We start from the raw sequence: 11,819 nt of genomic DNA, 5'->3' as shown, positions 1-11,819 counted from the left end.
AGTTCTGGCAGTACGAAATCTGAAGGAATACGAAATTTTGAAAACGCTCTTACTATATTTAATTATTTTTGAAACACTGAATAAGGGTGTTTCATACAATAAGTAATAGGAAATGAACTATAAATTCACCTCTTTATGGCATTTACACATAGGTGTGGTTATAGAACCAATTGCACTGATTAAAATTTATTTAATTAACTATTTTGTGAAAGGGGGGAATGGAAATATTGTTTTATTTTTGATTAGGAACATACGATTTATGTGAAAATGGTTTCAAGTGATGCTATTGCCAATGAAAAGACTTCAACAGCTTCTGTTTACTTCATACACACACACATATTCTTTTTGGGCTATAAGTCCACGTTAAATTTGTTGATATATGTGTGCTCCTGACATTCGTTTTCGCCGCAACGTATTGTTTGTATGTTTTGTCTATATATACACATTTACATCCCTTTATTTATACTACTATTATTATACTATGATTGTATATACTCGCCTCGTGATAAGACCGGCAATTGTACTTTTTATTTACTATTATGCAACTATGTATACATTTTCTAGTGTGTACTATGAATTATTATTAAATAAATAAACGTGCTGACAGTATATAAAAAATGAGCGTTTTAAAAAACATATTAAAATTAATAAATGTTTACTATCTGTATAACAAATTTGTAATTGACTGAAGTTATTGGTTTGTCGAATTTTAACATAAAAATCAACATTTCACAGTGAAATCTTTATACAGGTTGATTGCAGATAGATATAAAAGCTCTTAATATTTTTTTGTGCGTGGAAATAAAAACAAATTTTATCTAAATAAAGACCCTTTGTATTTGCTTCACTTTTACTCGCGTCTTTTTCGCATTTGCCGGTGCCTATAAACGCCAGGATATACAAATACAAGATGACAAAGGATGAGGTATCTACTGATGCTGAAAAAAATATACAGCCTGACACAGATAAAAAAGACCCACACAGCCTTTGAGAAATAAGCTATACAATCATCCATTTGAAGTCTTTTGCAGACTATTCAAGAGTTTATATATATATATATATATATATATAAGATATAACATTTGATTTCCAGGTGATGACTGCGACATGGAGTCCGGAGGTAAAGGCGTCTGTACAAATATAAAACAGTGTCCGTATGCCGAGAAGATAATGCGAAGCCAAATAAAACCCACCGTGAGACGATTCAATAATTTTCCATCATTTCAGTAGACCGCCCAACGCTGGACAAAGACCTGAATAGACTTTCAATAAGGCCACGACCCTTGCCGGGCTTCTTCATATCAACCTGCCAATACGCTGGGCCATATAGTTTCTTTTTAAATGGCTCTCGTCCTTGCCACATTACATAGTATGTTAAATAATTGTTTTTAGGTTAAAATTTTAATTTATTATTATCTTTCTATTATTAATACATTATTACGTACTTTCTTTATCTTTTGAACTCTTTCATCACCATTCATCACTTTTATGCCCTCATCTTCATTCTTAAATCATAGTTTGTACCACAGATAAATTTTGATATTATAGTATTGCTATTCATTGCCTTTACACGCGCGTATAAAAGTTGACATTTAGATTTTACGCGTTTGAAAATGTTTATTACAAAATATATATTATTTATAATTAAGTACATTACAATAATATTAAACTAAGTAAATAAATACAAAGATTTTTATAATTTTCATTACATTTATAATACTTTTAATTTCATATATGTTATTTAAACGTGAATGTAATGAAAGAAGAGAAAATGGCGCGGCGAATGACATTGACAATTATTTTCAATATGGCCGACATTTAAAAAGTAAATACAATATAAAATAGACTCTTACATAATGGTATAGCATTAAATTTATTTAATAACCTTTTCAAAGTTATGAAATTCAAATTCTAATTCAAAATATTTTTATTTAAGTAATATAATTCACACTTTGTGCATTAATTATAAAGGATTGACAATTCACAAACAAGTTTACAGAAGGTAGACAGCGATGTCTTTTGTGTAACATAATACAACACTGCCACAGCCAACCATACAAGATATTTTTCCATAGATGTATTTGTCCACCAACATAAAGTAATTCTGGGGAAACCCCTGTTAGAACGATTGTGTATTTATCAAAGAAAAAAAAAGTCGAGTTTTCTTTGTGAAGTCGTTAGAGAAATTTATTGCCACGTAAAATCACTAACACTAGTACGATTTATTATGTTTAGTTTTTAATGGAGATAGGCGTTACCTCGCGGAAGTCCACCCTGAGTAAGAAAAAGGACCAATATTTAGCCACTTCCGCACATGCAGTGGTAGTCGTGCAACAAAGTGCACCGCCCGCCAGTCCGCTGATAAACTACCGACAAATGGAGGTATCCTTAGGAGCCATGTTACACCGATTACTAATCTAGGCACTAATCGGTGTAACATAACTCCTGAAGATGCCCCGTGGAGAGGTGAAACACGTGTTGAGAGATTTGGCGGTGGCGGTTGTGTGATTCGCATTGTTTGCTACATACGCATTTATCAAGTGACTAAATATTGGTCCTTTTCTTACTTATTACATTTAGAGCTTGACAAAGGAATTTTGTTGTAAATTTAAGATCCGAGCGTCACTCTAATAATCTTATAGCACGGCAGCTCTAAAATATAGCCTCTTTCTAGGAGGCCTATGTTTTGCAGTAAATAATATAGTTATAATGAAATATAGCTGTATATACCCATAGATATAAGGTCACTGACACTAAGGTATGTATGTACGCGACGAAAAAAACAACGACATAATAAATAAAATATCTGCTTCCATCAATCTTAAATTACGACGTTTCAATGGTGCCTTTATCTAAGAGCCCGTTGTAAACATCGAAAGTCTTTTTTAATCTGTCCAGGACTGCTTCTTCGACGACAACGAAGAGAGGTTCGTCTGTTGTCCAAAAACGGAGCCGAATAACACGCTCTACGTTGAGACCGCGGCGCGAGGGGTGTACAGGTCCAAGGACAAGGTGAGTTTCAGTTTTAATCGATTCAGGCGTTACCTCGCAGAAGTTCATCCTAACTAAGAAAGGGACTAATATATAACTACTTCCGCTATGTAGCAGTAGTCGTGCAATGAAGTGCACCGTTACACTGGGTAACATCTCCTGAGGATGCCCCGCGGAGGGGTGAAATACGTGTTGAGTGAATTAACGGCGGTAGTTGTTTCGCATTGTTTACCGCATGCGCATTTATCAGCGGGTTGGCGGGCGGTGCACTTTATTGCACGACTACTGCTGCATAGCAGAAGTAGCTATATATTAGCCCCTTTCTTAGTCATATTTTTATTTAATTTAGATACGTTTTTTAAAAAAGATTGTCCTTTAATAGTTGCTTCTGTATACATATTTAATAACATATTATACACAGACAGACACGTGATAAATATAAGGAATAAAAATAAACTCGTAACGCGTAAGTTATGTCTTACTTAAGAAACCTTTCGCGGGGCTGAGTGTACACATATATAAAAACGTTCCACGAGATATCTCAGAGCTTCAGTTTCTTAGTTTTATATCTAAAATCAAAACTATATTATTAAATAAATCTTATTATAGCATTCAAAAGTTTATATTTGATCGAAATGTATGGAACTTTGTTTTATTATTAAATTTAATTTAATAAAGCAACTATTGAGTTTCTGTCCGTCTGTTAGAGCAGCGCTAGCCGGCGGCAGCTTGCTGCTTGTAATGTTACAAATCATCGAAGATTCAAAAGTGCGTGTAAATGATTGAAAAACATTCAATGAAATCGCTGGACAAAGCCTCTTCCAACTTATAGAACCATCTATAGGAAATCAGGTACGGCTGGAACTATGGTGATGAAATTTGGTTCGTTTAAATGACTAATACAGCTAAAGGAGACCAAAAGGCTTTGTATATTTTTAATGTTTTTTTATATCAACGCATTAAACTAACACTGTAATAGTAATATATTTTAGGTACAATATAAATGTAGTTTTTATTTGTTACGTACATATATATGGCAAGACAAAGTATTAATGGTCATTGGATAATTGTTTCAGGAATGTTGGTTCAATGAAACATACCCGATGCAATGCCGCACTTACAGCGACTACACCACTTTGAAAATAACGGAGCCGCCCGAATGTCCGAAACTTGTTAAACCTAAATTACAAAATGACTCCAATCTGCCGCCGCCCGTGTCTGTCATCTTAGACGGTGAGTTCTATGTGTTACGTTCAAGGATTAGAATATAACTTCATCATCGCCTCCCTGATAGGCGGCGATGACAAACAGGCGTTCATATCCCTTTGTAAAGAGATCGCCAAAAGGGCGATAGAAAGAAATAAAACAAACAGAGTATAAAAAAATAAATAGATTAAAAACGTAAATATAAACAAAACTGTGATAGAAGTAATTATAGAATAAGTAATAATGTGTGAAAAAAAAATTAAAATAAAAATATAAATCAAAAAATGTAAAAAGAAAAAGGAAAGAATGATAGACGAACAGAGCAAAAGGGTAAGAAAGAAGAAATGTGGTATAAAAGAATGGAATGAAAGATCATGTGAAGAATGGAAGCAGAGAACGGAAATAAAAAAAAACTAAGTGAAAAAAATAAATTGCCCAAAAAGACCCTGTCCCACCACAAGATAGGGGTACGAGAAGCCCCCATTAATGGGGGTCATAAAAAATAAACTTCATCATTTAGATTTAGAGAGCATCGCCTTAATGATGGGCGACGACAACCTTCGCCCATAATTTCTATCGTTTGCTCGCAGGGAGGTGAGTGACACTGTTAATAGAAACAAAACAGTATAGATAAGTAGGTACCTAATGAACTGCACATAAAATAACTAGTCAATTAATAATATAAAAAATAGACTAAAAATAGAATAAGAAGAGTGTAATAATGTATTAAGAAAGCACAACCCAAAGAAAACTGTTATAAAAAAATAGAATAAGTCAATAATAAAATAAACAATAAAAAAATGTACCTAGCCACCTAAGAGTAATAAGATGTTGGAAGGAAGGCGATGAAAGCAAGAAGGAATGAAAGAACAAAATAAAAAATATTGTGACGGAAATAAGGTGAGAATAAAACAAAATTGAGAAGAATGACAATGAGTGAAGAATAAAGATGAAACATCTGAAAAACTTAATTGTAAACAAAGACCCTGATCCCAACTAATTAGGGGTACAAGAGGCCTCCAATAATAGGGGCCATAAAAAAAATACTTCATCATCTTAATATAAGTCCAATCCAAGGTAAGGGATTCCCTCAAACATCACCACGATGACTGTTCTTGAGCTGCCAGTTTCCAGCAACATCACGTAAGACCTGGACTATGTCATCCACTTACACGTCTAATGGCTGAAGATCGCCAAATAAAAACCTTTCGCCCCTAACAGCAGTGGGAATGATCGTACCAAAATAAACTTACCATCAAAAACTGTCAGTTGGTAAAGTCGAATTTGTATTTAAAGGCATAGTTGGACAATTGCCTGGATCTACAGGATCTGGGGGTTGGAACTGACCTGATGCCGCGGCATACCAATGGGTTCGTACCATTGTAATGGCAGCCCTGGTTACAGTAGATCAACATAACTATGGCATCGGTTTACCTTTCCGTCCCAACGGCAGTACGATGTGCCTTATAAGATACAGCTTTAGACCAGCAGTTCGAGCTGCAGCAGTGACATGGTTTCTTCTCCGGAACTCCTCGTTTATGATTCGACCTCGCGTCGAGCGTACGATCATAGACCTTGAGTCACACGATGCCCGCTGTAAGACCACGCCTCAGGTCCATTAGTTATGTCGTAAAACACCTTCGTTTTCAAATATTGCAGTGTTATGATATTTATTTTGAATTGCTATTATTATAAATATGACTTTGATCTTGGAGCAAGAGATAGAAGTTTAATCACATTATTGTATTATTTAAAGTGAACACATTTTTTCTACTTTCATTTAAGAAAGAAAAGGTTATGTTAAAAAAAGTTATGTTACACCGATTAGTGCCAAACATAGACTCTGTGTAGTCGTGCAATGAAGTGCACCGTTATACTGGGTAACATCTCCTGAGGATGCCCCGTGGAGGGGTGAAACACGTGTTGAGTGATTTAACGGTGGCGGTAGTGTAATTAGCATTGTTTGCCGCATGCGCATTTATCAGCGGGCTGACGGGCGGTGCACTTTGTTGCACGACTACCACTGCATGTGCGAGGTGACTAAATATTGGTCCTTTTCTTACTTAGGATAGACTTCCGCAAGTCAACGCCTGATTCCATTAAATACTTTCATTTATACAGAGTATGTATCATATGTAAAATGATGAAGTAGTATATTATCATCAGCTAGTAGCTGGTCTAATGCAAATATCCAATGATCTGATCTCTATATTTCATTGCTAGCGTGCTACACCTTCTCCAGAGCGTCGAGCAAGTGCATAGAGGATGTTCACTCCGGACACGTGCGCAGGATCAACCACAAGTTTCGACCTTCGCCGAAGATTGCAGGAGGAGATCCAGCGGCACCTATGGAATTCCCTCACATGGTAAGCTGTTAAATATATGTATATATTATTGTCTACAGCAGTGATTCCCAAAGTGGTCTATATCGACCCCTAGGGGTCTATGACAACCTGCAAGGGGTCTACGTCAGCAAAAAAAAATTTGGAGGTCCATGAAATGAAAATGGGGATTTACAATAGTGGATCTCAACACATACACTGATAGTACCTATTTACTTACATCATACTATCTTATAATATCAAAACATTTACATTATTCATAAAAGTACCTATGAAGTAAAAAAATTATTATGTATATTTTTAAAATTGTGTAAGTTGTAGGATGTTGGTATTCGCTTTGTGGTCGCAATACATTTTGAACTTGTAAAAACCTGAGAGTCGCAATCTCGTTTTTATTTAATGTTACGTATATTTTACATATCAGATACAAAATTTTATTTTGAGTAGTTTTAATTTAAATTCAATTAATAAATGTATAAATTAACATGTGTTTTTACTTTAAGTTTTTAACACTAAACTTCACTGCAGTTAGAAATTTACAGGAAATCAATATCAGGTAAGTAGGGGTCTACCCAACACGGAAAACATGGCAAGGGGTCTACGACACAAAAAAGTTTGGGGAACTCTGGTCTGCAGTCTGTCCCTGCAATGGAAGTGATAGCACAGTAGTACAGGACGAAGCCTTTTGATTCAGATTCACTTATATACAGCCTTATATAATTCACATTTTGTGCATTCATACATAGGATTGCCATTGCTCAAAAGTTTCCAGGGGTTGGGCAGCAGCATCCTCTGCGTACCATAATACCACACTGCGATCGCCAACCCGCCTGCCGGTGGCGATTACGGTATATTTCCCCATAGATATCTTTGGGGAAATACGATATCCAAAAATCGATAGGTTTATAAATTAAAAAATAACGAAATGATAGATACTTTAGTATATTTAAATACTTCTTTACATATAATAATGATCGTAATGATAATATAGTGAGAAAAAGGTAATATATATATATATATACTAGCTGATCCCGCAAACGTTGTTTTGCAAAAAAAAAATTTAATTAACAAATGTAAGATAAGGGTTGATCGTAGAGGAGTGAAAATTTAGGTTTGTATGTATTTTTGTATGCTGTATCATAATAAAACAAAAACCAAAACCAAAAATTGTCTAAAAAAATAAAATAATTTAGGGGTGGACTACCCTTATCACTTAGGGGTATGAAAAATAGATAGTAGCCGATTCTCAGACATACTGAAAACGCATATAAAATTTGGTAAAAGTCGGTCAAGCCGTTTCGGAGGAGTTCAAGTTCGAACACCGTGACACGAGAATTTTATATATTAGATATATATATTTATATATATACACTTATATACAAATATCCTATATTTAGTACAGAAATCATGGGATTCTTCGTATTATAATTTATTTTTTATTAACATCGGCCATATTGAAAATAATGCCTGTCGTTCGCCGTATCATTTTCCTACGTAATTTTAACTAAATTGAATATGTTACCCATAAATTTCACATTAACGAATTATAAATAAAATAGAAGAAGTTTTAAATGGTAATTTAATATATTTAAACTCTGGTTTACATATAAAATATGATAATACAGTGAGGAAAAGCGTTTACGAAAATTGTATTTCAACATATTAAAACTAATTAATGTTTACTGTCTAGTTATAAGCACAGCTGACGGCTTATTGCAGATTAATATTTAAGCTAAGTAAGAAATAATATCTATTTCCTAGACTTTACTTTGCCGAATAAGCTGTCCGCTGAACTATGTAAACATTCGACGTCCTTCCAAGAAACTCAACACGTGCGGGACATCGGATGGTCATGGCGTCAGTTCAGGGTCAGGCTGCGAGGAGTCGCTGCTCACCAGAGCACCAGCTCGGACTCACCGAGTCCACATATCGACTGTTAGATAATTTAAACAATAGAAATAGATTTTCGTATAACATTTTTAAATAAATACATTTAAAAAACTTTTAAGTTAAACGGTTTTTAAACGGTTTTATTTGATACCCATATTGTGGTGGCTGTGGAAAAATATTTACCTAGTCCGCCATATTGGAACGGCGTCCATCTTGAATTTCAAATTTTGACATAATCATTATGTTTTACTAGTGTAGCCCTTTCATTTCATACCCATATTGAGGGGGTTAAGGAAAAATACGTAATCCGCCATTTTGTATCGGCGGCCATCTTAAATTTATAATGTTATTGATTTTATTATATTGTATTGTCATCTAAATTAAATGTGTGTACCAAATTTCAGATCAATCTGACAACGGGAAGGTGCTTAAATTTAATTTTCTAATTTTGATCCAAATAAATTCCTTACGGGTCGAACTAAATAAAACCGTTTAAAAAGAAGTCTCGGAGTAATGAAACTTGACAGGTCCTTGCAGATTTTATATTAGCGGAAATTATTGTCCTGTGAAATATAGGGTTTTCAAAGTAATCCCTTTTTGACAAATGTGATATACATTCACTATTAAATATATATATTGTCTGTTCCAGGCTATTCTAGGCTCGATAAACAAAAGCAAAGAGGACGAGATCGCCTGGTACGGCGGCGGGACTCTCATAAGCGAATACTTCATCCTGACCGCGGCCCACGCGCTGTACCACAGAGACCAGTGAGTATTGGAGTCACCTCACATCATCTGATAGACGCCCACAGCAAGGCGCAAATGTCTGGACTTGTTCTATCATCCAACGACTTCTGGTCACATTAAGTACGGTTCACCAAGATAAGGAATGCGCCACTCAAGAATCTTTCAATCCCAATGGCCATCAGTTGCACGAAGAACCTGCACCGCCTGCCGCCATTTTAGACAAGCTATTTTTCAAGCCACCTCCGTCACCATCGTTCCTCATTTCTGATAAAATATCTTCTTCAGAGTTGTACTCCCTGTCTTGTTGTAAGACAGGGTTTGATATTTTTTAAAATTTGTTCTCAATTACTTTTCTTTTTATTTCTGTTACTTTCTATCATTCTTTTTGTTGATCTATCTTTCTTCTTCCTTCGCCTAGTTCCTCTAATATCAAAGATCCCGGTTATGTTACATTTATATTTATTTTGTGCTATTTTACATTCTTGTTTAATAGGTATACTTGATACGGATAATCACAATTTGTCAGTTTCCAGTTTTTATTTTATTTACCTAACATAATTTTGGGTTTTTATTGTTTCTTCCTAGTTCTTTTAATTCTGCATGTAGACTTATTTCGCGTTGATATCTGAAGGGTAAAGATTACGAAACGAACCCAGTTAACATTTCAGTGCCTGAATAACAATCTGCTCGACACTATGATCAACAAATGCTGAAAATTATGTCGTTTAAATAGACGATATAATTTTTGAAAAATAAAATACGCACAATTATTCTTTTTAATTTCTATTAAATAAGTTCTGGAGTTAAGACCACGAACTAGCGTAGTGTACGTCCTCGCTGATATTCAAGGGAGGTCTGTGCCCAGCTGTGGACATCCTATGGCTAAATTGATGTATAGGAGTGGTCGTAGTACTGTAGCTTCTTGTCACACCTCACTCGCACTTATAATGAGCGCGGAGACTCTCAACAGCGCAATGCAGACTTTTGTTGCGTCTACTGTGGCGCCATCTGTCATTTATCCGTTTCATTGCCGCCGCCGCCGCGATGCGATCGACGGTCACGTGGGTAAGAGCTCGTTGCTAGGCAACGCGTTGTTGAATATGCGCGCGATATGCACGCCACAGATGATAATGATTGACAAAATATCTCTATACAAGTTGTGTCTAGTTGTAAGTTACTGCCTAGAGGGAATAATAATCTGCTAAGAGCTGAACAAAAACTTAACAGTTGCTGTTTTGGAATTAAATTTAACTATGTGTAAACAAGTCACAAAATCAAGTTCAACACGTTTACAAAGTCGTGTAAAAAAATGTTGAACGAAAACGAAATTTGAACGGAAACGATCTGTAACTACGCACGGTCTACAGTACGGTACTACCACATGCTTCGCAGTGTCGAGATGGATGCGGTCTTGGTCCAGCTCTTCACGGGTCACGGGGGGTTCTCTGAGTACCTCCATAAGTTCAAGCTCAAGGGGTCCCCTCGTGCTTCTGTGAATCGGGCGTGGACCAGACCGTGGTCCATCTTGTGGCCCACTGTCCGGCGTTAGGAAGACTGTGCGCAGAATCCGAATGCCGGATGAACAAAAATATAGAGGAAAGGAATATTCCGGCAATCATGCAAGACGAAGGGGAGAGAGAATGCTTCCTCAGCTACTGCAGGAAGGTGGTGATAAATGCAATAGGTAAAAATAAAAAACAATAATAGATTCAAGTAGACTTGAATATAAATAAAAAATTAAAGCAAACACTAAAATCTAATATATAAAATTGTCGTGTCGCGATGAAACTTGAACTCCTCTGAAACGGCTAGACTGATTTTTACCAAATTTAATATGCGTATTCAGTAGGTCTGAGAATCGGCTACTATCTATTTTCTATACCCCTAAGTGATAAAGGTTGTTCACACTTAAAAAAAATTTTTTATTTTTTTAACGAAATTTTTTGTTTTTTTTTTATGATACAGCATACAAGAATACATACAACCATAAATTTTCACCCCTCTACGATCAACCCTTATTTTTTATTTGTAAATTAAAATATCCATTTTTTTTTGCAAAACAACGTTTGCGGGAACAGCTAGTAAAGATATAAAATAAATAAAGTAGTACCAAAAACAGTGCAATAAACAGTATAATAAAATATGATAATTATAAAGAAAATATGTGTTTATTGCAAGGAACTAATGTGATTTTTTTCTGTTCCAGTGGGCACGTACAATTCGCACTAATGGGCACCAACAACAAGACAGACGTCAAAACAGGAGAACTGAATGTTATAGTTAAAATATATCGTCATCCTTCACACAGCGACAGGACGAAGATGAACGACATAGGACTAGTTCAGTTGTTCAAAAAGTAAGATTGTATACTTTTTATCAATACCACCGCTACATACACCGCTCATGGCACATGATTTTTTTTCTAATCCTAACCTATATACAAGTTTAAAACCAAATATACAAGCCTTTTTTTCGGTTGGGGAAATCTGGTATTCAAGATGCCCTGCCTCTGGGGGAAGGACAGGGGTATGTGGGATTCTTACCCACTAACCCCCCCCCCCCCCGGTGGTCGCCCTCTGCGCTAGACGGGGGACCGCGGTATCTCCCGGTCAGGGATCGCCACGCGGTCTTCCCTTGCGCCGT

The 11,819-nt window shown here is 35.7% G+C and overlaps 1 protein-coding gene across 1 annotated transcript; it reads left to right on the top strand.

The window, feature by feature from the left end:
• The first annotated feature begins 1,097 nt into the window (after positions 1-1,097).
• Positions 1,098-11,536, top strand: LOC137926409 (venom prothrombin activator vestarin-D1-like). The gene is made up of 6 exons (XM_068770009.1): positions 1,098-1,194; positions 2,899-3,012; positions 4,068-4,224; positions 6,421-6,563; positions 9,079-9,197; positions 11,383-11,536. The coding sequence occupies exons 1-6, from the start codon at positions 1,108-1,110 to the stop codon at positions 11,534-11,536; spliced, it is 774 nt and encodes a 257-aa protein (XP_068626110.1). The 5' UTR covers positions 1,098-1,107.
• Positions 11,537-11,819: the final 283 nt, after the last annotated feature.

This window comes from Battus philenor, unplaced genomic scaffold (genome assembly GCF_028537555.1).
Source record: "Battus philenor isolate CCGP_79_NKW_IND1 unplaced genomic scaffold, ilBatPhil1.0.hap1 SCAF_29, whole genome shotgun sequence".
In the NCBI taxonomy this organism is placed as follows: Eukaryota; Metazoa; Arthropoda; class Insecta; order Lepidoptera; family Papilionidae; genus Battus; species Battus philenor.
This window is presented reverse-complemented; position numbering and strand designations above follow the sequence as displayed.

Bases quoted from the DNA above. Each gene is read 5' to 3' on its own strand.
- LOC137926409 (XM_068770009.1), top strand. From the start codon at position 1,108: ATGGAGTCCGGAGGTAAAGGCGTCTGTACAAATATAAAACAGTGTCCG. The intron at 3,013-4,067 runs GTGAGTTTCAGT...TAATTGTTTCAG, and splicing joins TGTACAGGTCCAAGGACAAG to GAATGTTGGTTCAATGAAAC. The intron at 9,198-11,382 runs GTGAGTATTGGA...TTTCTGTTCCAG, and splicing joins GCGCTGTACCACAGAGACCA to TGGGCACGTACAATTCGCAC.